This window comes from Ailuropoda melanoleuca, chromosome 1 (genome assembly GCF_002007445.2).
Source record: "Ailuropoda melanoleuca isolate Jingjing chromosome 1, ASM200744v2, whole genome shotgun sequence".
Lineage (NCBI taxonomy): Eukaryota > Metazoa > Chordata > Mammalia > Carnivora > Ursidae > Ailuropoda > Ailuropoda melanoleuca.
In genome coordinates this window covers 17585047-17612821 of record NC_048218.1, presented here as the reverse complement: position 1 = coordinate 17612821, position 27775 = coordinate 17585047, and the positions used below count along the sequence as shown (strand labels likewise).

General features: G+C 41.9%; 1 protein-coding gene across 6 annotated transcripts in view; it reads right to left on the bottom strand.

Moving 5' to 3' along the window:
• APP (amyloid beta precursor protein) overlaps positions 1-27775 on the bottom strand; it is a 258939-nt gene that overhangs the window by 23066 nt on the left and 208098 nt on the right. For all 6 annotated transcript variants that reach the window (XM_002920062.4, XM_011226002.3, XM_002920063.4 and 3 more), the window contains one exon: positions 4066-4287. In XM_002920062.4, coding sequence (XP_002920108.1) covers positions 4066-4287 — 222 coding nt within the window. The remainder of the gene's footprint in view (positions 1-4065; positions 4288-27775) is intronic.

Genomic DNA, 27775 nt, shown 5'->3' with positions numbered 1-27775 from the left:
TCATTAATTTTTAAGGATATACTATTTGGACCATAGGGTGATTCTCCCTGGGAGCAGCTGGTAAAACCTCTCTAATAAGACCCTGATTCTATAGAAAGACCAAATGAGGAAATGAAAGAAAGAAGAAAGGAAGGAAGGAAGGAAGGAAGGAAGGAAGGAAGGAAGGAAGGAAGGAAGGAAAATAAAGGAAAGAAAGAAAAACTACACTAAACATTTACTGTGTTGTAGATACTTGCCTGCCATCTTACTTAATGCTTATACCTTATCTCTGAATTAGTAATTATTATCACCTTTGTTTTACAGACCAGGAAATAGCCACAGAGGCTCTCTAACTTGCCCACCACACCCAGCAGTACTGGAATTCAAACTCTGAGGATCCACACCATTCAGGAGTGTGGGGTAGCTACTATTCTGTAGGATGGTGGGGAAGTGGAGGTGTTCTTGGTTGTCACCATGACTACAGAGCAAGGGAGGACACTACTGGCTTCTAGGGGATGGGGACCAAGTATGCTGGATGCCTTGCAGAGGGCAATCCCACATGAATAAGAAAAGCCCTGCATCCTCTATGATTTCCTAAGTTCCTGCTGGACATTCATTTATCTGTGATTGTGTGAGTCTAGAGTGTAGCTCAGTTGAATATATAGACACGAAGTATTTATTGCATAGCTCTTACTGTAACCTGGATACGCTAAGAGCTCATCACCAGGTAAAACGAGGGAAGGTGGTTTTTGTTAGTGCTTTCCCAAGAGTTCTTCACTATGCTAGGAACTCGTCCGCTGTTGCCCACAGAACCTGAATCATGGAATCAGCCCTTGTGTCAGGCTGCTTTTGTTATCTGTCACATCCATATGGAACAAACAGCTGACCATGCCACTGTTCCCATTAGCAGTCAAGCCTGAATACTTATGCGTTGAAACGCTTATTATAAATTACATCCATTATATTGATTTTTTCTCTGAAGCACCGTCAGTCCATTTTATTTTATGATTCACGGTTAAGGAGGCTTTTCAAAATGTTATAAAAGGAGTGCTGGGTCTGATAACAGCGAGAACCAGAACTCAAACTCTGAGATCCTCCATATTCTTGCCTCGTAATACTTTCATGTAAGATTTTCTATTTATCAGTGACAGGTCTTTATTTAGCAAGAGTATCAGTGGTTCTGATGAAGCTCGGGCAATGTGAGCAGCTGTGTCCTGGTCAAGGATCCAGAGGCATCAATCAAGGATTTTGCCCAAATGGGCATGTTGGCAACACCCAAGGGCCTGGGGTGTCTGTCTGTGTGCACGAGCGTAGACGGTTTCCTAGGACCGATGGCGACAGGCCGCTCTAAGAGTCTACTCCTGAGTGGAGGTGTTTAAGTCCAGTGCTGTTCTGGGCTATCTCCAAAAACCTATAGTTCTTAGCCTTCCAAAGACTGACCACTTTGGAGAAACCCAGTAGTTAACCCAACCTTCTTTCTTTGGGTTATCTGGCAAGTGTTGTGGGGACAGTCACTGCTTGCCTCCTAACTTGAACCAAGACTTCTTTCTTGCTTGATTTGGGAGGCTTGCCAAGCGGTAGAAGACCAGGAAAACAGTGGATATGTTGACAGTGGCATCAATCAAGGTTTGGATTTTAGGAAGGTACTTTCCTAAAATAGTTCCTCCCTCTGTTTCTCCTTAAAAAGAACAACAAATACCCTTGTATTTCTTTTCCTTAAACAGAGTGGGTCAGTTTGGCTACTACTTAAAAATTTTAATATAAGCAGAATGTTTACCAGAATGCATCTACTTTTTAATGGAGACCACTTATATGCATATGACCACATATATTCATATAAACATATGAAGTCAAGATGAAATGCTTGGAGCACATAAAGGACAATTTATTTAACTCTCAGTATTATTTATACTACTAATATGATAAATGCAAAGTTAAATTCATCTCATTATAGATACCAAGGAAATGCAGTATTCATATTAAGCGGTTAAGCTCTCAATATCTGATAGAGTGAGAAAGTAAAGAGAAAAGCTGAAATTCAGGAAATGCAGCACCTTCTAGAATATTCTGCCATTCTTTATGGTGCGATGTGGCACCAAGATCATTGCATTTCACTATTCATTAAATTTGAAGAGCTAACATAAACAGGGCTGAGGGTCTTCGTTGTTGTTCTTCCAAAAACTCTGTATAATCCACACTTGTAAAGGAGTCAGAACATTTAAGAGAAATACCAAGTATTACATCAAACATACACAGTAATTTCTGTAAACGAATTTTTACTCTGCTAATGTAGCTTACTTTGGCTTTCTGAATCTTTCCATAAACTTTACCATAAATAAATTACAATTTCTAGTTTCTATTATTTGTGTGTGTGTGTGATCATAAAAATTCAGGTAGGCTCCGAAATAGGTTTTATCCTACTTTTCCAAAATCAACAAATAATGGAAAATACTAAATGGGAACATTTTATTTATAGAAACTATGTATTTGAAAGATGTGAAAAGGTCTTCGATTACGAGAAAGTGACAGGAAGTTCTTTGTAAATTATAATTTTAGAATCACTGCGGATGAATAAATTCTCAAAGGCTGGGGTAATTTTTTAACAAAGAACAATCTAATCTAAATATTTAAATTTTTGATCATAAAAAGGTAAGAGTTGGACATGAATGACACAGATTTAACATTATTTGGTATAAAGGGCATTAAGGGTTGTAATTTCCTACCAAAGGAAGTTCTTCAGACTTTAGATGTAGGACCTATTTTTTCCTGAATTAAACAGCTCAACGTGCTAAAGGAAAAAAGGAAATCTAGTGTGCATTCAATTTACAAATGAGACTGGACATTTTCCACAAAGAAGTCTCATTAGTGACTGAATGGTGAGGATTTTAAAAGACCAAAATGTATCTACCTCCTAAAAAAAAAGGTACAGTAGGCACTCAATTATTAATAAATTTAATAAGGAAGTTACCCTCGTAACTGAAGTTCTTCAATTTTTAGAAGTCTTTAAATTTTTTCCTCTATGTCAGAATTATTTTTATAAATGATAAAGTCTTAATTACTGCTGTTCGTAGCTGGTATTACTACTATAAGGTGCCCTTTTTCAAATTAATGAAACAAATTTGGGGTGATTACTCACAGGGAAACTGTCCATAGAAAGATTTTCTGTAATGGTTCTTAAAAAAAACCACACTTCTGTAGTACACTTAAGGTCTGATACTGAGTTTAAATTTAGTCTGAGGTTTATACTGATTGCATTTTGAGGTACCCCTATTATAAACAGTCATGTTACAATTATTACCACTATCCAAACTTGCTACTTTAACAAAGACACTCACAGGTAAAACCAGGTAAGAATCTGGTGTTCTTACAAAAAATGCTATTAGTGTTCAGAAATCGAGGTGTTCCTGTAGCTTCTGAAATTTTATACTTCTGAACATGTAAAAATGTTTATGGAATAAAGAGAACTAAAAGATGTGCTCTCATTAAGAGATATTATTTAGAAGTTTCTGCTAAGAAATCTCTGTGAAAGAAAGTACATCATCCAATGTGCAAATTTGTTGACAGAAAATCTTCTCTGAGCTATCATAAGAAAAAACATGTAGATTGATACGCTTCTTAATTCTGACAGCTGCCTTAAATTCAACTTTCTAAACACAAAATGGTTTAAATCTTCAGCAAAATTACATTTTATTTGTAGGTGTTTCTTTATCTTTGCCTTTAACATTCGATGCAATCTGAAATTTAATGCGCTAGAATAAACAACCAGCAAACACTATTTTGGTGCTTTTCAAATCTCCATTTCTGTAGGCCTCACGAAAACTTCTCCCTATGGGGAGAAAATTTACATAATTTCATCCCCTGTCTGTTTGCTTTGAAGCGGAGCCAAACTGGCCACCGCCTCATAAACACACACTGAATATTTTTCTTTTTTTCCAGAAGCAACAAAATACCTCTTGGTGAGACAGTAGTTTTTTTTTCAAATGCATATAAAAAGTCACCACTCAAGAACATCAGAAGGGTGGTGTGTGTGTGTGTGTATGTGTGTATACACACTGGAATGTTCTTGTTCTCTCCGGAAACTCTTACCTTCATTTTCTGTATTGGCCGGCACCGAGTCGACCCCGAAAGGATGCCAGGGCTGCAGATCGTCTAGGCTGAACTCCCCATTCACGGGAAGAAGTTCCACGGTGGTTTTCGTTTCTGTCAAAGATGGTATGAGGGCATCGTTTCCATAGCTGATTCTTGGTTCACTGATCATGTTGGGCAAGACGTCATCCGAGTAGTTTTGCTCTTTCTGAAGCAGCTCATCTAAACAGAACAAAGCCACATGTAGGGTGGGTCACAGCAACACGTATGACTGGAGCAGTGGCTGCCATTTCCTGTCTGCCAGACACGACTTGAACTGTTCTGCACACACGATCTCATGGAGAGCCATGAGCTGGGTACCACTGTCGGCTCATCTGACAGATGTGAACACTGAGGCCCATGGCAGTGGAGCCACTTACGTAAAATCATAACAAGTGTCCAAGGCAGGATCTGAGCCCAGGGCGAATGGCTCCCACCTAGGCTGAGGCTCCGAACGGCTGTACCACTCCTCCCTATGACCAAAGACCTCGAGCGCGAAATCTCCCTTTATTCCTCTGACATAGGCTCTGGTATATTGTGATCACAGAGGAATCGACAGTGTGCTCTGCTGAGGTGTTTGCCGGGACGTGGTGGCAGCGTGCAAGGGACAGTGACCCTTTAAGCTGGAGGATGTAATCTAGTGAATCTCTCGTCCTTCCTTGAACACGTGTAAGGACAAGAGAAATGTAAGTGGGTGGCAGCCTGCTCAGTTCTTGAGCAGTTCTCATTGTTGGGCCATGAACAAATCTGCCTCTCCCAAAGACCCCCTAGTGCTGCATGATCTATGTTCTGAGGCAACAGAGAGGCAGTCCCCTTGCCCTCCCAGCGGTGACCTCTGCTCCAGCCTGCTCTGCTGTGGGCAAATCTTCCCTGCTTCCCAGCATCTGTCATCCCCTCTCAAGCCAAATTTCCTGCCTCTCCCGGCTACTGTTTCTCTTTTCAAAAAAATGCTATCAGTTACCCCTCCTTTTTTAGATTATTTATTTGACAGAAAGAGAGAGAGAGGGATCACAAGCAGTGGGAGCAGGAGAAGGAGAAGTAGGCTCCCCACCAAGCAGGAAGCCCAATGTGGGGCCCGATTCCAGGACCCTGGGATCATGACCTGAGCTGAAGGCAGAAGCTTAACCAACTGAGCCACCCAGGTGCCCCTCGGTTATCCCCTTTTTTAAAAAAATGGACTAAACGAAACCAACTTTATGGAACATAACTGACTTATCTCTAAGTTCTTGCAGACTAGGGAAAATTCCTACAACATACATTTCATTATTGTAATGCATTTCTTACTGGAAAAGAGAGCTGGGAATATAACCCTGTACTGATTGGAATCATTGTTTTAAATACCGGGTTATCACAAGATTTGCGAATCACATCTTATGCTGCCACAGTTCACCAGGTTTTTCTGTGGAATATATTTTAAAATTAGACACCCATGAATAGCGTGTGTGCTATTAAAAATGATATTAACCAGAATAGCTCATCTCCCAATCATACCTCTGTCAAGCGTTTACTGTATTATATATTTCAAACCAATCACTGGTTAGTTAGTATTATTGCTGCAGAAAATGAAAATAAAATCAGCATTTAAACTTGGTTTGTAACATTTTCCTATCATCCTTCACATTCTTTTAAATTGAAAAAAAAATTTTACCTGAAAAATTAAAATTCTGTTCCAACAGGTCAATTAAAACAATTTGACAGAATAGCATTAAAAGCATGAGATTAATATCTTTCTATGGAGTCAGTTTTATTGTGAGATATCATTTTAAATGATGAAATCCCAAGACAATCAGTCCTTCTGAAGTCTAATTTGAGTTATAATTCATAGCTACTTGCTGCAGCCCCATTCTAAAATTCAATATTTGATGCTTGTAATGACCTTTCCCACGCAGATGAAAGGGCCCCACTAGATTTACTCCAACTTTTTCATGTCTTACAGAGTCATGGGTAATGGCTAATAACTTAGCCAATGTCTGCTTTAATAAATTAAATGGGCATTTCTTTTATATAAATCTTATGCTTCTGACTGTTGAGCACTTCAAATACTAAAGAGATGATCTTCTGGAATAATTATTGGCGCTCACACGTTTGTCTGAGAGGGAGTAACCTTCGCCAGCACGATCTGCTCTCGGCCCCACCTGGAGGCATGTTGGTATCTTTGTGGCATTTACTGTCACTTAACCTCTCCCTCCATCTGGAAACTGTTTCTCTTTGTCGTGCATACTCAGTACCAAGCTGGTTCCCTGTGACTTCTCCAAGCAACTCCTCTTGTTCCTTTTTTCTAATCTCTTCATCCCTACATTTTTTTTTTTTGTATCTCCATCCCTTTCTGCAATTTTTCATTTGGAAATCCCATCCCCTCTTGAAACTCTAAGGATGAATCAGAAATGTATTTCCCCAGCGTTCACTTCTCCCACTCTAGGTTCTATATATGTCTAAGTTTCCTGGGTCTTTGAGCTTACATCTCCCATGAACTCCGTATGTACAAAACTGAGCTCAAGGCCCCCTTGCTCTCCCTCCTGCCTTCCCCTGTTGTAGTCATGGCAGAGCTCTGATCCCAGCCGCACGTCTAAAACCTTCATATCCATCTGTGGCTCTATTTCTTTGTGTCCTATACTTCTATTACTGACAACTCCTTTTAAAATTCCATTTCTGGATTCTCTTATTCATTTCTCACTCCCCCTTTCTACTATCTTCCTCCCCTGAACATCATTACTTTCTGCTTTCATAACTGTGAAGTCTCCTGTTGTTGTTCCCACTCTACTTTTTGTCCCTCTGTTCCCCGTATCTTTTTGTGATACTGAGGAATGGCTCTGCCTCATTTCAGTAATTCCCCATTCCCTACTGAATTAATCCCAAACACTACTTTGCCAGATATTAAGGCCCTCTGTGATCTGGGCCCACCCCCATCTTTTTTTTTTTAAGATTTTATTTATTAATTTGTCAGAGAGAGAGAGCACGAGCAGGGGGAGCAGCAGGCAGAGGGAGAAGCAGGCTCCCTGCTGAGCAAGGAGCCCGATGCGGGACTTGATCCCAGGACCTGAGGATCACGACCTGAGCCGAAGGAAGCCGCTTAACCGACTGAGCTGTCCCAAGGGCCCACCTCATCTTTCCAGCTTTGAGGATCAAGCTCTTTGCTGTATATAGCTGTGATACAGTGATTTATAATAAGAAATCTGTATTTGGTCTTCGTAGGCACAGAGCTCCTAAAACCCTTGGAATTTCATAGGTGATGAGAGGAATAAAGGTATCTCTTGTTATGTTATGAAGTGACTTTTGAAAAGCCTGTAGGTCACCAAAGGATGGGGGCTGGTCACCAGAGGAACTAACCATGTGATCAGAGGGTTAGAACTTTCAGTCCCACCCTCTGCGAGGGGAGAGGGGCTGGAGACCAAGCTCAATTGTCAATGGCCAATGATTTAATCAATCCAGTCTATGTAATGGAGTCTCCATAAAAACCAAGAAAGACAGGGTTCCGGGAGCTCTGATGTGGGGGTGGAACGTGCTGAAAGCTTCAAGTCCTTTCCCATAGACTTTGTCCTCTGTCTCTTCCACTTGGCTATTGCTGGGTTATATCCGTTTATAATAAACCAGTAATCTAGTAAGTAAACTGTTTCCCTGTGTTCTAGCTAATTAATAGAATCTGAGGAGGAGGTGGCTGTAACTTCTGATTCATAGCTAGTCATCTGAAGCACAGGTGACACCTGGACTTTCAACGGGCTGTTGGGGGCGGGGCGGGGGAGTCTTGTAGGACTGAGCCCATAACTCTTGTGGGATCTGCACTACCTCGAGGTAGATAGTGTTGGAATTGGGTTGAATGGATTGAATTCTCCAACTGATGCTGGAGAATTGCTTGGTGGTATGGGGAAAACCCCACATACTGGAACTGGATCCACAGCTCTGTCTTGGATTATCCCTAGATGGGACCAGGCATTCCCATCAGGGCACCTTTGTTCTCTGTTCCTGCTACATGGGAAGATCATCTCTGCTTATTTAAATTATATGAACTTTTGAAAGCCCAGCTCAAATGCCCTCTCCCCTATAACTCTCCTCTTAACAACTTTATGAGGGTTATGGGCATTATTATTTTTATGGGACAGGACACTGAGGCTGGGAGGGATGACCAAATCTCTTTAAGATCCCATGGCCAGTGATCCTCAGTGCTGAAGTCCTAGCTCCGGGCTGCAGAACGCCCACCTCCCTGCCTATAACCCCCACAGAGCCAGAGCAGGGCTCACTCCTGGTCTCAGCACTGGATCACTCATTTGCAGAGTGATTATAAGCCTAACTGTTCTAGAACGTTTTCCACTTATAGGGCTGTAAGCAGACTCAAACACCAGCAGCCCTATGGAATGGTTATTGCTTTTGCGCATTTGAACAGGCATTTTCCAGGCACCAGAGCTGAAGGGAGTCCTGTACCCATCTTAGCCATGGCAGTAAAAAGGGTAGAGCAGGAAACAGTCACAGTGGAAAATCTTACGTCTGTACTCCATAAAATATCCAGGACATTTTTGGATTGCAGCAAATCGCGGTGCCTGCTTTTCTCTTTTATCTCTTATACTGTTGGCAGAAAATTTCCTTCAAATGGCCACTAAAATGTTGAGCCCCATGGTGGTTAATTTCCCTGCTTTATTATAGTCATGTTCAGAAAATGAGAGAATGAAACATTCAAGAAATGTTACATTTTTGGCAGAGTAAAAAGCTGTTAGGCTTTTTTGGGGGGGGATACAAAATAGTAGAAATCCATGTTTTAACCTCAGTTTAATGCAGGAGATTTAGAAACAACCACCTCTGGTTATTTCATTTGGAACAATGAAGTCTGTGTGGTTTTTAAGGAGCAAAATGCAGGTGAAATGACAGATGCTCATGGTGCGGGTAGGATTCCATTCTGCGATCATAAAATGTTGAAGGCAGCCAGCTACCTCTTGACATTATTAAGCGCTCAGGATTTTACCAACAGCAAACACAACTGGCACCAGGCAATTCTGCCTGTGATTAAAACACAAAAATACAGAGCTACATATGATTATTTCCGTGCTCACTCTGAGTGGGGCTTTATCTTTGAATTCTGTGGTTAAGACTCATCGTACAGAAACCACACGTCTAGTACGTTAGTGCCCCTGATGGATTACCTGTTTATCTGAATTAATTTAATATTTTATTGCAATGCTTTGATGGCATATATTGGTGATTTCCAAAGCTTTTAAGCATCTAAAATGGCCAACTGCTGTATTAAACTAAGACACAAGGTTCATTTTCCCCCTAAGACTTTTTTTTTTCCTTTCTAAAAGCTACTTGTTATTGCCCAGAATTACAACAGCTATCTAGGGAGTTAAATTTATTTTCTTCTATAGTACCCAGCATACATACATGCAGTTAGAAGTGGAAATATCTGGGCGCCTGGGTGGCTCAGTTGGTTAAGCATCTGTCTTTGGCTCAGGTTGTGATCTTGGGGCCCTGTGTTGGGCTCCCTGCTTAGTGGGGAGTCTGCTTCTCCCTCTCCCTCTGCCCCTATCCCTGTTCATGCTCTTTTTCTCTCTCTCAAATAAATACATAAATACAACCTTAAAAAAAAAAAGAAGTGGAAATATTTAACTGAATTTGGTGATGGTCCCTGTTTAACCTACAGCTTAAACAAAACAGATAACTCAATTTCAAATATGAAACATACAGAAAACCTTGTCACCTTGCCCTTTTAAAAAATGTGTTGAGGACCTATACTAAGCATACTTACTAGTTAAGAGAGAGAGGGAAAGAAAAACACCTCACCATATAGTTACCATAGTAAATATTTAAAATATTTTGAGGTGATGGGAATGAAGGAGTGTGGAATCACCACATTCTACACCGGATGCTAATATCACACCATGTGTTAACTGGAATTTCAATAAAAACTTACATAATTTGAAGAAAGCAGCTTCAAGAGAGTCCCCCAATAGTGATATCATCCTCAAATGACTGAAATATTTTGTTTTTGTGGAAGCAATACACTTCTATGATACTTTGAGAGAACTGACCCCATAAAAGGATTGCTGAATGGGAAATAGATGAATTCTAGATGCCTCTTTAAATTATTAATCCACTAGCCAAATTCCTTCTGAAGTTTTAACTGCCGTATTTCAGGCTTCGAGAAAATAGTTTGTAAACATTAAGTCAGTTCTCTTTTACAAGCTTTAGTTACAATCACTGAACTACCTCTTACACTTTTTAAATATGTTTGGGGTGGGGAGGCTCAACCTCAGCCTCTTTCCCTAAACACACAGCTATTAAAGGTCTAATTTGGAGACCGGCATAAACTGAGGTCCTCTAGGCGTGCTGGTTTTTCTCTATAGTATCGAAACTGTGGTGCTATGATTATTTTTTCTTCTATTTTTTGATTCTTCTGGTTCCTGCTGGAAAAATATGTATCCATCTGTAGCCTCTCCCCAAAACAGAAATTTCATTCAACTTTGTCTATCAGGAGATGCTCATATGACCCATTCTTATCTCTTTTTTTAAGTAAAGAAGAAATCATAATATAAATGTTTCTCTACAGTGACCCGTCTATTTGTTCTCACAATTCGTATCTTTTTAATAAATATTTGCTTCTGCATCTGAAAGACCTGAAGGGTTACAACTCTGTGCGTGGCCCCCCCCCCTTTGCTCCCACCACAGCTGCACTGGGAGTATCTATAAAGGGATGCAATTATCCCCCTGACCAAGAAGCTCCGCTAGGAATCCGCTGTCATCCATTCTAGGCATTTTGCCCACACCAAGCCTATGAGATCAGATTTAATTTGCCAATCACAGTGTTGTGCATGTCTGACTCATGGCTCAGCACATAACTGCCACGCTGGTTCATTACACTGAACGTTGCCACGGACTCTGAAACTCCCTACGGCTTGCATTCCTCATCCATAAAACTGGAGGAGGTTGGATGGATGGTCTGAGCAGTTCCTCCACTTTGAATCCCGTTAGCTGTGCTCTTGTACGTAGGTGTCCCCCCCGCCCCAGAGCTAGGGAACCAGAATCTGCAGGCCACCGTGGCCCCCAGGGGATCCTCAAGCATGTTACAGATGAACCACTGCCACAAGCTGTGCAAAGTCATCACCGCACCATGGTCTCGGTCATCACCTCCACGACAGACACAACAGGGCTCAACACAGGGTGTTTTGAAAGATGAGCATGGCCCACGAGTCATACCGCCAGAGGAAACCTGACTCCCAAACACCGTTAAGTCATGTTCCCGGAACCCAGCCCACTCTGCGGCCTTGAAGCTCTCATGCATGACAACGCTTTGGAATCAGAAAGCCACAGGAAAGAAAAGCCTGGTTATGAATTTCCTTTTTTGCCAGAACATTTGTCAGGCAGGAAATGACACGGGAGCCAGAGCAGGGAAGTGTTCAGGAAACAGGTCAGGGTTGTTCAGACTCTGCAAAAAAGAACATGCACTTAAAAGTGTAGAGGGCACCAGAAGACACACTTCAGCGCTGTGCTCCCCCCTACTGAAGACCAGCCCTAGCGGGTGACGATTTTACTTCTAAGCGTGGACTTACCTATAGTTCAGTGGAGCAGAAGCTGTTTATTTTTATGGTTCTTTTTGGTGGGGGGAAGAGAAAGAGGGAAGGGGAGAGGGGCAGAGAGAGAATATATATATTTTTAAGATTGATTTATTTATTCTAGAGGGGGAGAGGGAGAGCGAGTGTGAGCAGGGGGAGGGGCAGAGGGAGAGAGAGAGAAACCTCAAGCAGACTCCCTGCTAAGGGCGACTTGGGGCTCGATCCCAGGACACTGAAATCATGACCTGAGCTGAAATCAAAAGGCAGACGCCCAAGCTGTATTACAGAGCTGTCATCATCAAGACAGTATGGTACTGGCACAAAAACAGACACATCGACCAATGGAACAGAATAGAGAACCCAGAAATGGACCCTCGGCTCTTTGGGCAACTAATCTTTGATAAAGCAGGAAAAAACATCCGGTGGAAAAAAGACAGTCTCTTCAATAAATGGTGCTGGGAAAATTGGACAGCTACATGCAAAAGAATGAAACTTGACCACTCTCTCACACCATACACAAAAATAAACTCCAAATGGATGAAAGACCTCAATGTGAGACAGGAATCCATCAAAATCCTAGAGGAGAACACAGGCAGCAATCTCTTTGACCTCAGCTCCAGCAACTTCTGGCTAGACATGACTACAGAGGCAAGAGAAATAAAAGCAAAAATGAACCACTGGGACTTCATCAAGATAAAAAGCTTTTGCACAGCAAAGGAAATAGTCAACAAAACTAAAAGGCAACTTATGGAATGGGAGAAGATATTTGCAAATGGCTTATCAGATAAAGGGCTAGTATCCAAAATCCATAAAGAACTTACCAAACTCAACACCCCAAAATAAAAAAATCCAGTCAAGAAATGGGCAGAAGACGTGAACAGACATTTCTCCAAAGAAGACATCCAAATGGCCAACAGACACATGAAAAAATGCTCAACATCACTTGGCATCAGGGAAATACAAATCAAAACCACAATGAGATACCACCTCATACCACTAAGAATGGCTAAACTTAACAAGTCAGGAAACATCAGATGTTGGCGAGGATGCAGAGAAAGGGGATCCCTCTTACACTGTTAGTGGGAGTGCAAACTGGTGCAGCCACTCTGGAAAACAGTATGGAGGCTCCTCAAAAAGTTGAAAATAGAGCTACCCTTTGACCCAGCAATTGCATTACTAGGTATTTACCCAAAGGATACAAACACAGTGATTCGAAGGGGCACATGCACCCCAATGTTTATAGCAGCAAAGTCCACAATAGCCAAACTATGGAAAGAGCCCAGATGTCCACTGACAGATGAAGGGATAAAGAAGAAGTGGTATATATATATAATGGAATACTACTCAGCCATCAAAAAATGGAGCAGAAACTGTTTAAAATGCTGATTTGGGGGGAGAAGTGATGTGGTCTTCAAGTGATTACTGCACATGGTTGGATGTCTTGATCTGTGTGTGACTCATGGGACAGCCATACTGTGGCAGAACTGTGTCATGCTATGACATCTTGAAAGCATGAGATCAACCATACAAAGATACCTTCCACTTCTGTGGCCTTTTCAAATCCATTAGCTCATTTGTTACCCACAACAAAATCTTTATCATGGGATTCCTACTCCACTGACAGTTGAGCAAACTGTGACATCCCTTTTGAGAAATACAGTTATCAAGTGGCAGAATTGAGATCTGAACCCAAGTATGCTGATCCCTAGTCCAAACATTTTCATTATTCCATGAAAAATTCTATTTTGTGGCTGACATGGCTATTTGATTAATGACTGATATTATAGAAATATATACACATCTAACATCACAAGCATCCTGTTTCTCATAATTTTTGATAGATTTGGAAAACTGATGAATTCAGTGGTTATCTTTTTTTTTTTTTTTTTCATAAGAGGGAACCGAGGTAAGAGACTTTCGCCATGGGCCAATGTCACAGAGCTTCTAGACAGTGGAGGAGCAGGGCTGAAAAGCCAGGTGGTTCCCAGCTGCACAACCATGCACTGTTCCCTACTCTAACTGAGGGAGGCCTTATGTGTCACCTCCATTTTGACAGCCCACCCTCAAAGCAGTTCCCCCTCTGGACACCCATCTCCTGATTCTTTAGATTTCCCTTTCTCTGGAAGATTGGCACAAATACGATAGCTATGTGAATGGTCATTAGGTTTCATCAATTCTGCATCAAACTGGATAATGTAGATGCCTTTGGGTTTTGAGCTATGTAAATGGTTGACCAGCAGACTGACTCTGCATACTTAGTCAGCCCAAATACCCCCTCTCATTGACAGTGTAGGGACTAGAATACTGCAGCAGCCAAGAGAGAGCCGTGGAGGATGCCGCCACGTTTCCAACTTGGGAAAAAAATTACAGACATATTATCATCAAGTAATGCTGTTCCATAAATCCAGTTTTTATTTTGACTTCCAGAAAACTGGGTCAGTCCTCTCACTTTTAGCCACACTATGAATCTTGAGAATCTTGCACAGTCTCTAAATCCAGACCTCACCTCTGAATCTGGGTTTATTTTTCTTTAGTAGCTTCTTGGGCATAGATTTTATTTTATTTTATTATTATTATTTTTAAAGATTTTACTTATTTATTTGACGGAGAGAGACACAGCCAACGAGAGAGGGAACACAAGCAGAGGGAGTGGGAGAGGAAGAAGCAGGCTTCCAGCGGAGCAGGGAGCCTGATGCGGGGCTCGGTCCAAGGAACCTGGGATCACGCCCTGGGCCAAAGGCGACGCTTAATGACTGAGCCACCCAGGTGCCCTAGATTCTTGGGCATAGATTTTAAATGAAGCATGCTTTGTCCACTCATGGCAACAGACTCTCCCTGAGGACACACAAACATGGCTACACATCACTTGTGAGAATATTCCCTATCCCAAGAGACATTTCCTGAAGGATTACTTGTCCAGCTTAATAAGACTTTGGCTATTAAGGAAGTCCCTTTTCACTGAAGACAAATTTGCTTTTGACTTTCAAACAACAGAGATCAAACAACTTAGATTTACCAATGGCATCTAAAAACAGATTAAAGCATTTCTTCTTCATGCTTACTTGTAGTTTTTGTGCCAAAGTTGTGACCCTCTTTCCAACTACCTTAGGAATCTTGGTCCTGCCTGGGTAAAGGCTGGCAGTCTAAGCAATCCCAAGGGGAAATATCTTCTGAAGTGTCCACCACAAACCAAGTTTACATATTATAGAGAGAACCTCTGCAAGCATGCTGTGTTGAGGTTGTAACTTGCACATGCAAGTAAGTGTCTTTGTTTTGAGGAAACACACAGTGAAGAATTTAGGTATAAAGGGCCAATATGTCTGCAAGTCACTCTCAGAAAAAGTTTTATGCAATATTTTCAGAACTCTCCTTTAAGTCTGGAATTCTACTAAAATAAGAAGGTCGGCATGGTGGCACTAACCCTGTGGTATCAGTTTTAACCTGCTATCTTTCTGGAAGTATTCTTCTGGTCGATAAAAAGAGGGACAATGCACAGCAGACCATTAACGTAAGCAGATACAACTACACGTCCTCTGCGAAGTAAAATAAAAACGAATGAACATTTTGATGACTCCTCTCCCTTAAACATAAATCAATGATCTCATGTGATTTTCAGGCGAGGAAACACTTGTCTCTTCACACCCGAGAGGAAAAACTGACTCTCCTGGGCTAGTTGAGAGATGTGTACTTTTACTGTTAAACTCAAGGAGTTTCAAAGTAATTATGATTATGAGGCATTTTCTCTTCAAACCGGTCTTTAAAAGAGCCTAGAGGCACTCGGGTGGCTCAGTCAGTTAAACGTCTGCCTTTGGCTCAAGTCATGATCCCAGGGTCCCAGGATCCAGCCTCGCACGGGGCTCCCTGCTCAGCGGGGAGTCTGCTTCTCCCTCTCCCTCTGCCCCTCCCCCACTCGTGTTTTTCTGCTCTCTCGCTCTTTCTCTTAAATAAATAAATAAAAATCCTAAATAAATAAAAGGACCCTAACCCCTCTAGCATAAATGAGGACTTCACCGTGCTTCCTCTTTTATATAAAAATATGACATTTGGTAGTAATTACAAGAATAACACATATTTGGTGCAAAAAAAACTGCAGAAAACAAAAGAAATAACAATACTTCACTCACGATCCCACCACGATAGCCAAGGGTCATGTTTTCTTTTTTAACTAGTTTTGTTCTTTACAAGATTATTTCAAATCTTCAATCACCACTTTATTATCTGATTTTTATGACTGTGGTCATCGAGAAAGCATTGTGTGAGGGTGCTGGAGGGGGCGGGGCGGCCTCTGGAATTGCATCGATCAGGTCTGAGGGCACAGACGTGGAGTCACGGGGATGAATTTCCCTCCAGTTTCATTCCCCAGTATGTAGTTTGCAATTTTTCTGGTAGGCTCTTCTGCATAGCTGGGGCAGGTTTTTGTTTTCCCTTCTAACTAAGTTCTCGGATCTAGAGCTAATCAGAAAAATGAAATAAAACCTGAGGCTTGCTCTGTCGGGGTTAGCATCACATTTCATTTTTTAAAATGCCTTTAGAGAGGACGAGGAAGCAAAACAAGAAAGGTTATTTTTTGAAAGAGCTACTGAAATGACAATTTTATGGCTCCTGCATTTTTATAAAGGCCAAGTCACTCTGGCAACTGCACACAATCTGAGCTCACAGTCGCCTGGAGCCTTTGTTGCTGGTGTTGGGGTGTTCTGGGCATCCACTCATAACATCCTTTTCTTTCCACCTGAGCTCAGAACCAAGTAAGAGGGAACAGTAGAGATGAACACATCACCTTTACTTCCAATGAAGGCCAGGCTCTTACTAACCCACATGATGCTTTCTTTGGGGAGTGCGTCACGTACAGGGCACAGGGCTTGTCACTCTGTACTCTCAGCGGCACACAAGAGAGGGAGTCTGAGGGATGCGCCTATGACCGTGTCCTGCCCAACCTGCACCGTGTAAGCGGAGATCCTGTCTGATCAGCACCCTCCCCCAGACTTGGGAGGGAAGCCTTTCTTGCCTGGATAAGAGACATCCTGGGGCCGGACCAAGGGAATGGGACACAGTGCCCCCCTCAAGAGCTAGCAGTCATTCTCTGCTGTAGGCCGGAGAAAGTGCATCCTGACTCACTCACATGTGGTAAATACCTCCTTGATGGAATTCTGTATTTACAAGGCTATAAATACAAGAAGCTCATGGTAGAAAGTATGACTTTCAACATTCATAAGTCGTTAATTTCACTCAAAGAGCCTAAAGATTTATGCTGACAATTAAAAGGTTAATAGGCAAGTGTGGATAAGATCAGTGCATACACACACACACACACACACACACACCTCATGATGAGGGAGGAAGAGATCTTATTCCTGCGGACAGCACATCACGTTTGTATATGTGATAGCTTATTTGAAATATACGTTTATGCGGATCAAAAAAAGCCCACATCAGTCCCATATGTTCTTCTGCACACTGACCTACTTATGTTTTCTTTAACACAAAACTCGCTCTGTACCAAACATTTCTAGAACAGCCATGGTCTTTCCTCTTCTGATGAGCTGAGGCGAACGCTCGCTCAACAATGCAAGCCTGGAGATAGAAATGCTTGGCATCTGGGACTTGGAGACAGATGGAAAGTGTCTGTCTTAGGGAAGCATTAATAGTGCAGAGGTGTGGAGAAGAAGCTGAAGGAACTGACTTGAAGGAAAATAATCTGAAGCCAAGAAAAAGGAAAGCATTTTATCATTAATTAATGAGCTGGTTCATTTACCTACCTGTTTAGCAATCCTATCCTCTTCCAGGCCAGTGCAGGAAATAACTAAGGCAATTCCTTTTTACTCAGAGCTCATGGCCTAGAGGAAAGGTGGGCACAGAAGTAATTCCCTGCAAGTGCTACGGGAAGGGGGACGGACAGAGTGAGAAAGAAACGAGCGTGGATTTTCCAGCTGGAGACCGTGAGTGATGCTGCTCCGGAAGAGAGACTGCTGTCCTGGGAGATACAAGTGCACGTACCGAGGGATAGAGAGCAGGCCGCCCAGAGACTGGGGCTTTTCTGGCACAAGGGAAGTATGAAGGAAGCAGCTTAGATAGAAGCCAGGGGCTTTGGTTTGTGGAACAAAGAGAGGAGAGGAACACACTGACCAGGTGTATATAATTCACAAAATCTAGAATGTGGGAATTCTATAGACTCTGCGGATACCTGCAGTTCATTTACAGGTAAACTGTAAAGAAAAGAAAGGCATGGAGGGGACACCTGGGGATTATAAGACACCTGAGAGACATGTCAACATTAAAAACTGGGGCAGGCTGTACACTGGAATGACAAAACCAGAAAGACATTTAAGGAAGTGATATGAGGAAGAACGGTGCTATTTTGATGTGAGTGGGCGTGGGGGAGGTTGTGACTGGGATGGGGCAGAGGAGCTACTGGGAGGCTGTTGATGATTTTTTAAAAAATATTTTATTTATTTATTTATTTGAGAGAGGGGGACAGAACGAAGGTGGGGAGGGGCAGAAGGAGAGAGAGAGAGAAGCAGACTCCTTGCTGATCAGGAAGCCCGATGCGGGACTCGATCCCAGGACCTGGAGATCATGACCTGAGCTGAAGGCTGATGCTTAACTGACTGAACCACCCAGATGCCCCCAGTATTTTAATGCTAGACTGGAGCTGTGTCTATCAGAAGAGCAAATACGGGGGAAAGACATGTTCTCCTCAGACATATTTGCAGTATTCCAACATATGGGGGAGATGTCCCACAGCCACTTGAAATATGAGCTTCGAGAGCGCATGTCCCTGCTGAAACAGCCCAAAGGGAAGCATTGAGGGGAAAATGGGAGTTTTCCAGATTCTAGAAGAATTTTGCAGGTGCTTTGGGGAAAAAGCCCATACTAGATTCCCCCAAAGGCATTTATCATATATTGAATTCTGTCATATGATACAGTGCCGCCCACAATGAAATGCCACTTCCCAGCTAAAAACCCTTTACAGTGTCAAACCGCAGTGCTTGACAATACCATCAGGTAGGTAGCTATTGTTACAAGGAGCAACCTATTTCTTATCCGAATAGAGGGTTATGGGTCTTTTTTCCCCCTTACATCACCTCCGTATCAACATCCATGAGATGTTAAAAAAAAAAAAATCAAACTTATTTTTTTTTTCTGCAAAGAACAAAGAGAAAATTGTGTAGGAGACGGAACATAAAGTAGATCCAACCTTTTTGCTAATTTAACTTTGGATGTGCTCTCCTGTTAGACAATGATGAGAGTGGTGTCACTGAGGCCAGCTCTGCTTTCAAGTTACCCAGTGAGCCGTGAATCCTGGTGCCAGAAGGTATATTCTATTGAGCATGTTGGAAAATAACCCCAGATGGCCACTTTCCCACCAAGAATGGATCACCCTTCTCACTGCCTGAGACAAGTGCCCTCCACGTTGCACAGCTCACAGCCTCACATGGGAAACCTTGCCCCATTATTTCCTTCTTAAATGGTTTCTCATCTCCACACTTCCTAGACCCAGCACTAGACCTCAGCCAAGGCCTGAATGCTTTTCCTATTGAAAATTTACATGAAATTCTAGTAATTTCCTTTCTTCAAAAAAATGACTTAAAAATACTATTTTCAGGGCATCTGGGTAGCTCAGTTGGGTTAACAACTGATTTCGACTCAGGTCATGATCTCAGGGTTCTGAGACTGCACCCCACGTCAGGCTCCGTGCTGGGTGGGGAGCCTGTTTAAGATTCTCCCTCTCTCCCAACCTCTCCCTCTCTTAAAAAAAAAAAACACGTTATTTTCATCTCAGCATAGTTAAACCTCTCCTCCCCCCTCCACGGTGCTCTGAGAAAGTCTCAACTCAGAAGTAAAAAGAACAAAAACAAGGGGCGCCTGGGTGGCACAGCGGTTAAGCGTCTGCCTTCGGCTCAGAGAGATCCCGGCGTTGTGGGATCGAGCCCCACATCAGGCTCCTCTGCTATGAGCCTGCTTCTTCCTCTCCCACTCCCCCTGCTTGTGTTCCCTCTCTCGCTGGCTGTCTCTATCTCTGTTGAATAAATAAATAAAATCTTAAAAAAAAAAAAAAGAACAAAAACAAAAAAACAGACTTCACCTCAAATTATGACACATTTTATGAAAAGTTATCAGTTTGGTCTGAGATTTCTATTCTTTACGTAATCAGATTTAAAAATGTAACTACCTTTGTCTGAATACGTAATATTAAAAACATGGTCATCTTCAAAAATATGTAATTCATTCACTTTAAAATTTAGAGCCCTCTATACTAATTCCCATAGTGCTCCAACAGCTTTTCCTTTTTTTTTAGTGTGATGTAAGCAATTTTTATTTGAATATATTTTAAGCTTCAACAACAAATTAAAAAATGATTCACATTATGGTGCATTTATACATGTCTTTTCATCTTCCAAGTGCAGTAAACATTAATTAACCCTGGCTAATTAAAACAACCACGGTTTACAAATTTACCCATTAATCAGCCTCAAGCAAATGCAAAGCATTTAAAGCCTTTCATAATTTGAACCAATTAAATATGGAAATTATTTTTTTTTAAATGAAGAGGTCATAAATTCAAGACACACAGCCCTTTGACTTAAATTTGATAGTGTTTTAGAAAGAAACTTGGACAGTTTTTTGGATTCATAAAAATCAAGGGAAAGGAAAAATAAAACTGCTTGGTATGGGCTGAATGATGTTTTCCTAAAAGGTATCTTGAAGCCCTCATCCCCAGTACCCATGAAAGTGACCTGATATGGAAAAAGGGTCTTTGCAGATACACTCAGGTAAAGACGAGGTCATACCGGAATAAGACAGGCTCTCAGTCCGATATGGAGTAGGGGAGACCTACTGGAGTTCAGGTGAGCTCCTGATTTCAGCTTCTCTGAAATGCAGAGAAGACACACAGAGACAGAGACAAAGGGGAGAACACTATGTGAAGGTGAAGGCAGAGACTGGAGGAGTATCTATGAGCCAAAAAATGCCCAGGATCGTCAGCAGCACCAGAAGCAAACAAAAGAGATTCGACCCTAGAGCCTTCAGAGACCACAGAACCCTGTGGACACCTTGATTTCGACTTGTGGCCTCCAGAACGATGAGACAATACATTCCTGTTGTTTTACCACTCAGCTTGTAGTAGTTAGTTATGGCAGCCTTAGGAATGAATATTAACCATATGCAAATATGATAACCATTTCTGGCTATAATAATCACATTGGAATAGAATGTGGTTTCTTCCTGAGCCCAGGCTGGGACAGGTAGACTGGGGAGAAGAAGAAAGAGCTCGATCATCTAGTAGTCTAATCTAATTAGTGCAGAGATGTTTCCCCCTGAACAGCAGCATGTGTTTCAGTGGTGACCTAGTGGCTCCTTTCTTTCAGCAACTCTCTTTTTGCATCTACAGATACCAACCACTTCCCTTTCTTGACCATCCATGGCTGCATGCCTTACCCAGATAAGGCCAAAGGAATTTTGGATACCAGTGTCAACTCCTAAGCTCAGCGAGGAAGTAAAAGAGCTTCAGTTTCAAACACCTTGTAAACACAAAGGTTATGCCATATCCTAAGAAGCCAGAAGCTGAGCTGTCCTGGCAGCGTAACATGTGGCAAATGCCTGGCAGGTTTCAGGTTTTACTAACTCTAGCCTGACGAAAACGCCACCATCTCCAAGGCCAGAACAGAGTCTGCCACCATTCTGACGTTCGACAATTCAATCGAGAGAAGCTGGGACAGCTGGAGTCCATCTCTAGTGCTGGGCTTACCAGTTTCAAATTTAAAATTCACATTCGACCAGCTGATCCTGAAAAAAGATTCTGTAGCCTAGAAGCTTTTCTTTAATCTTGTATGACATATAGATGAGTGGGATAGAATATTTTATAATGTAGTGTGTTTAATAGCAACTTCTAGGTTCTCTATGACTCTTTGGGTCAAGATAGGAGGAAAATATGGCTTCCAATACCCAGTATGGACTCTATCATGCTACATACTTTGTTATACTATCTGGTCTGTCCTTCCACTTTCACATGGGGAATGCTTGGCTTGAGTCACTCAGAGGCCAACTTAAGAGAGTATGGATGAATTAGTGAAAAACAAATGTTAAAACCCCACCAAATCTTTCCATGTGAAGTGCATGCTTTTTACATCTCAAAGATGTCTTGTATTTGAAGTTCATAAAGGCAGAGTGGAGGCTGCCAAAGGGAACCTGGTTCCAATGATTTAGGGTACAGAAGCAGGAAAAATATCTTCCATGGTCTCCCCTGAGTTTCTTAAGACAAGACACCCCTGTGTACCAAGAAGAGGAGGACTGAGGAATGCTGAAGGGGGAGGGATATATTGGCTTTATCCAAAAGCACAGTTTAGTTAAATGTTACAGACTGACCCATGCTTTTCCCCCTCAAATCATATGTTGAAGCTTTAACCCCCAATGTGACTGTATCTGGAGACTGGGCCTTTAAGAAGGTAATTAAGGTTAAATGAGATCATAAGGGTGGGGCCCTGTTCTAATAGGATTGGTGTCCTTTAGAAGAGGCAGAGAGGCCAGAGATCTCTCTCACTCTGTGGGAGAAAAGGCCATGTAGGGACAGAGGAAGAAGGCAGCCGTCCACAAGCCAAGGAGAGAGACTCAGGAGACCCTAAACTAGTCAAGACCTGATCTTGGATTTCCAGTTTCCAGAACTGTGAAAAAACCCCATTTCTGCTGTTTAAGCCACCTGGTCTGTGGAGCTTTTTTTATGGAGGCTTGAACTCACTATGATACTCACCTCATCACAGCCAGATAAAAGAAAAAGCAAAGGTCAAAACAGTTTTCTCTAAGGCATTTTTGTTTCTTTCCTTTTCTTTTTGTGTTTTTTAAAGGAAGATGATAGCCAAAGATGAGAGAAGTGGTATAAATTATCAAGGGGTCCCCAGGGGACTTTCTTGTACTACACCTTTCATAGAGATGACAAGGAAGTGATTTATTTCAGAGATGACTCAGTTCAGGGTTTGAAAGTACACTTGACCTTTGGGCCTTTTCAATTTTCTTTATTTTTTATGGCCATTTACCAAGAAAGTTCTCAAATGCTCCCCTCCACTATCTTTCTTCACTGCAGGTGGACAGAAAGGGCCAAATGACAATTTCCCTATGTGTCTGGGATATTTCCAGGTGTGTGGTCTCTTCGCTTTGGGGGAAATGAGGAGATGGTATGTGATTTCTACACCCAGTTACCACATAAGATACTTTAAGAAGCAAAGGAATATAATTTGCTTTCCTGTGTAACCTGCAAAATACGTATGCCACCGCTTAACAGAGTGAGTCGCCTCTCAGGTTTGGCACCTGGAGGTGGTTCTCAGCAAGCCTTTTCTTGGTAATTTTTTTGTCAATTCCCTGAGAAAGACACATTAAGCTCTCTGACAATCTGAGCTAACATTAAGCTCTATGACAATACTCCAAGATTAAGCTTTTACTGTTTGTCATCTCCAATGCTGACAACTCGAAGCGTATTTTGTCAATTTTCCCTTTCACTCCCTATTAAAATAGTATCACTTTGAATTTGAAGAGAGCCTAAATGGATAATTTCTTTAAGTAAAATGTCACTATCAATACTAGCAAATGAATTTACAGAGGGAAGAAAAGGTTCTAATAGAGAGTAGATTCACAATTTCTGGCAGGAGCATAAAAAGAAGTAAAGGGGGGGAAACGTTATGAAAGATGACATTTTCTGACTGAAGCCTGCTTTACGCTTGTATTATTTATTCCTTTTAGATATAGGTAATCAACATTAACAAGCAGTTTACGCCAATCCTTTTTCATAGCTAATAAGAAGTCTTAGCGTGGATAAGTAAGACCACCAGCCCTGTCACACCTAAACAAATTCTCAATGCATATGAACTCCGAGGTTAGTAATGCCTCACTTTCACATTTTACAGTCACGGCATTAGAAATCCACGTGGCCTATTTACCAGGATATATTAATCTTCAACAACAACAACGGCTGTTCTTCCATGGTCAAGACCAACATAAACTGTAATCTAAGGCTATAAGAATCCTTACATTTTTGCTATTTCACATAAGCAAGACTTCTGAATATTTAAGAATCACCTGGGGAGGTAAGCAAAATGCAGCTTTCTGTAGGTCAGAGGTGGGGCCCAGGAATGTGTATTTTTCACAAGAATTCCTATATTATTGAGCTTCGATTGGCCCCAAGAACACATTAAGAACCTATGACTTTCAGGATAACAGTTTCCAGGGAGAGTGTGTTGGATGAACTCTCAGATGCCCTTCAGAGGTTTACAGCAACCAGACTGAGGACATCAGCAAATGCCAGAGAGTCTTTTCTGTTTATTGGCTGATGGCACTGAGCTGCAGGTATCATGTAAAACGGAAGCTCAAGCTATGAGCCACAGGTCAACCAGCTCATCACACTAGCCTGCTCGGCTAGCGGGCTGTTCCCACGCCAGCAAGCTCCAGCCCAGACGGACAAGGCCTCAGAAAACTAGCACACTCACACCCAATCTCCCACAGAGGGCTCCCAATTCTGTTCTAACAGGACTATTTTTTAATAAAGCATATTTGTTCACACCCAAGTAAATGAAGACCTGCTTTGATTTCCGAAGGGCTCTGGCAAGTACACATTGAACCCCTTGGGCCTTGGCTGTTTTTATAGAACATTCACAGATGCTAATTTTGATCAAGCCACTAAATCACCCCAAATCCTTAGTCTGAAAATTGAGAGGCTTGATTCCACTTTTCCGTTCCTTTGAAGAGGGACAGACAGCAGTGAGGATGCAGGTCCACACCATCAAAGAGATCAAGAAAGCAAGGTCTCTCTCATACCGTCATACAACATCTGCGTTCCATATGGACTCCATGATAATCAACAGAGAGGCTGTTCAGGAGCCCCCATGCCTGTTTTTGATAACTGCGTGTTAGTATATTCACAGACAGTCTTGCCTTCATTTCTCTTATATCTAAAGGAAATTTAGGTATTTCTTAAAACAGCTTCCTTTTTCTCTTTCCCTCATGATAGCTGGCACTGCCAACAGGAGTTTGGAAACGGTTCAGTTTGATTCTTAGCAGAAAACTGAGGGGCTGTTCCTGCCACTGTTACTATCCTCAAAACAAATTTTGGTTGGTTTGCTCCAAGTGTTTGTTCTCAGTATTAAAAAAAAGCTAAGAACTCATTTTGACTGACATCAACTACCCCAATAAATAGAAAGAGAGATAGCAATAGTGTATGAGAAAGTATTTCCTTCCTTTTTACCAGAATGAGAGAGAAACTAAGAGCTCCAGGGTGACCACAGAATTTATATAAAATCCTGGGAGAAGAAAACAGAGATGAGCTAACACGTTCACTGATTATTTAGACTGGTGGCTTTGACCATTTCCACCTAAGTTTCTTGGAATGTTACAATTCCAGCCAACATCACATACTGCAATTTCCTTATAACTTTAGGGACCCTGAACCCCCAAATGGGAGAAATATAATGAGTTGGCTGATAAGGGAATCCTGAGTCTTGTAGGTCATTTGTCCTTTCTTTATAGTTATTTTAAAGGTATTAATGCTGATCAAAAAAATATCAACCGGGGCGCCTGGGTGGCTCAACTGGTTGGGTGTTCGACTCTTGGTTTTGGGTCAGGTCATGATCTCAGGGTCGTGAGATCAAGCCCCGCATCGGGCTACGTGCTCAGCACAGAGTCTGCTCGAGATCCTCTCTCTCCCTCTCTCTCTGCCCCTCCCCCTGCTCATGCTCACTCTCTGAATGAATGAATAAATAAAATCTTAAAAAAAATATATCAACAGTACTGATGGGTGTCAAAGTTATAAGGAGTAGTGCCTCTCTCCACACATGTACCAATCAGTGTATGTATCCGTAGGCATCTGGTGCTAAATTAGAAAAGATCCCGTATTTTATGAGGTAGAGTCATAGTTCCATAGGTGATACCCATACATTGAGCTGTAGCTTACGAAAGTGCCTTTTCACTTACTCTTGTCATGTCAGTAGTAGGACAAATTTTTTTAAATTAGTAATTTGATGGTTTAAAAAAATTATGTTTTGATTTGTACTATTTAATCATGCACAGTCGTGCCTTNTTCACTTACTCTTGTCATGTCAGTAGTAGGACAAATTTTTTTAAATTAGTAATTTGATGGTTTAAAAAAATTGTTTTGATTTGTACTATTTAATCATGCACAGTCGTGCCTCGTCGATGACCGCTCAGCGATTCTGTGTCTGTTCCTGTGAATTGGAGCTGTTGTATTCTATGAATTAGTCAGGTAGAATAATTCATTTAGGTTTTCACCTAAACACTTTTTGTGGCATCCAGTTTTTATCATGTGGATTTAGAACGGAACTGTGTAGGTAATAGGACTGGCTCACTGAGGTGCTCACGGAGGATAGATGGTCACTGTTTATTCACTGCTCACTAAGTTAAATACACTCTAAACCAGTAGTAGTTCTCAAAGGTTAGCATGCATCACAGTCACCTGGACAGCCTGCTGAAAGACAAATCACTGATCCCACCCTGGTTCAGGAGGTCAGGGGTGGGACCAGAGAACGTGCATTTCTAACAAGTTCGCTGGGGATCCTGATGTGGCTGATCCAAGGACGTTCTAACCGAAGAATTCCTTGAAGACAGGCATTTGTTAATTACTTATATTTAAAAACCTCCTTCAGGAGACACAAATGCATGAGATTTGATTCACACCGTCAAAGAGCTTACACTTAGGATGTGGTTATTAGTTGACATGTACCCTTAAAGCAATAGGAGACACACGTGCTCACAGGGCAGATGCTTTGCGNAAATCACTGATCCCACCCTGGTTCAGGAGGTCAGGGGTGGGACCAGAGAACGTGCATTTCTAACAAGTTCGCGGGGGATCCTGATGTGGCTGATCCAAGGACGTTCTAACCGAAGAATTCCTTGAAGACAGGCATTTGTAATTACTTATATTTAAAAACCTCCTTCAGGAGACACAAATGCATGAGATTTGATTCACACCCTCAAAGAGCTTACACTTAGGATGTGGTTATTAGTTGACATGTACCCTTAAAGCAATAGGAGACACATGTGCTCACAGGGCAGATGCTTTGCGTTAATCTAAGACTTACAAAGGGAGAGGACATGAGAGCTGGGGATTTGAAAGAGGAACAGGATCTCAACAGGCCAAGATTGGGCGTGGGTGCTGTGGATGGATGGAATAGGGCCTATAAATGCATCTGGGACTGTAGGTATAATATCAGCTTTACTGGAACGTCAGGCTCCTGCAGAACAAAAGGAGTTAGCATCTGTTATGGCTGTCCGTCGTTATTTTGGGGACCAAATGAGTCTTTAAGAAAAGAGAGCCAAAAGTAAATCAGTCATCAAAAGAAGACAATCAAGTACAGAAGATAAACGTACAAAAAAGACCCATAAAATCTTTTCCCTCTTCTATTCCTTTTTCTAAACACATTTAAGTGGTAACCCATGAACTGTGCTCTGTGCTTGCACGGTCGTGAACATGATCCCGCCCTGGCTTGGGAGGCAGGCTCATGATGCGTATGATCTGAAGGGCTTCGGCTGCTGGCATTCACAGAGCTAAAACCTTTCTGTCGGAGCCCTCACAAAGGATTAAGCTCTGGCTAAGGATTATTACCTTGTGCTTTCAGAGAAATCTGGGCTCGCCCCGCACAGAAGAAATCTAATGGCAATTATATACGAGAAGGCATGGCAGTTGTCATTTTTCATATGTTGGTATATGATTTCTAAGCAAACAGTACAAATGTGACAAAAAAATCCTGCAAAATGAACAATGCAGCTGATTTTTATGTCCTTTATAAACGCCTCAACACTGACTTAAGTATTCAAGGTGCGACGTCTTCGAGCTTCAGAAGCATTGTTACGGAGTCGTATCTGCTGAAAGGGGCCATTTTCAAAGAAAAGTTGTGGAAGGGACGCCTGCATGGCTCAGTCGGTTAAGCGTCTGCCTTCGGCTCAGGTCATGATCCCAGAGTCCTGGGATCCAGCCCCGCATGGGGCTCCCTGTTCAGCTGGGAGCCTGCTTCTCCCCCTGCTCGTGAGCTCTCTATCAAATAAATAAATAAAATCTTTAAAAATTTTTTTTAAAAAGTTGTAGAAGCTGAACAAATAGCTTCCTGAACCCAGTTTTGTTCAGCTTGGCCTCAGCAGGGAGG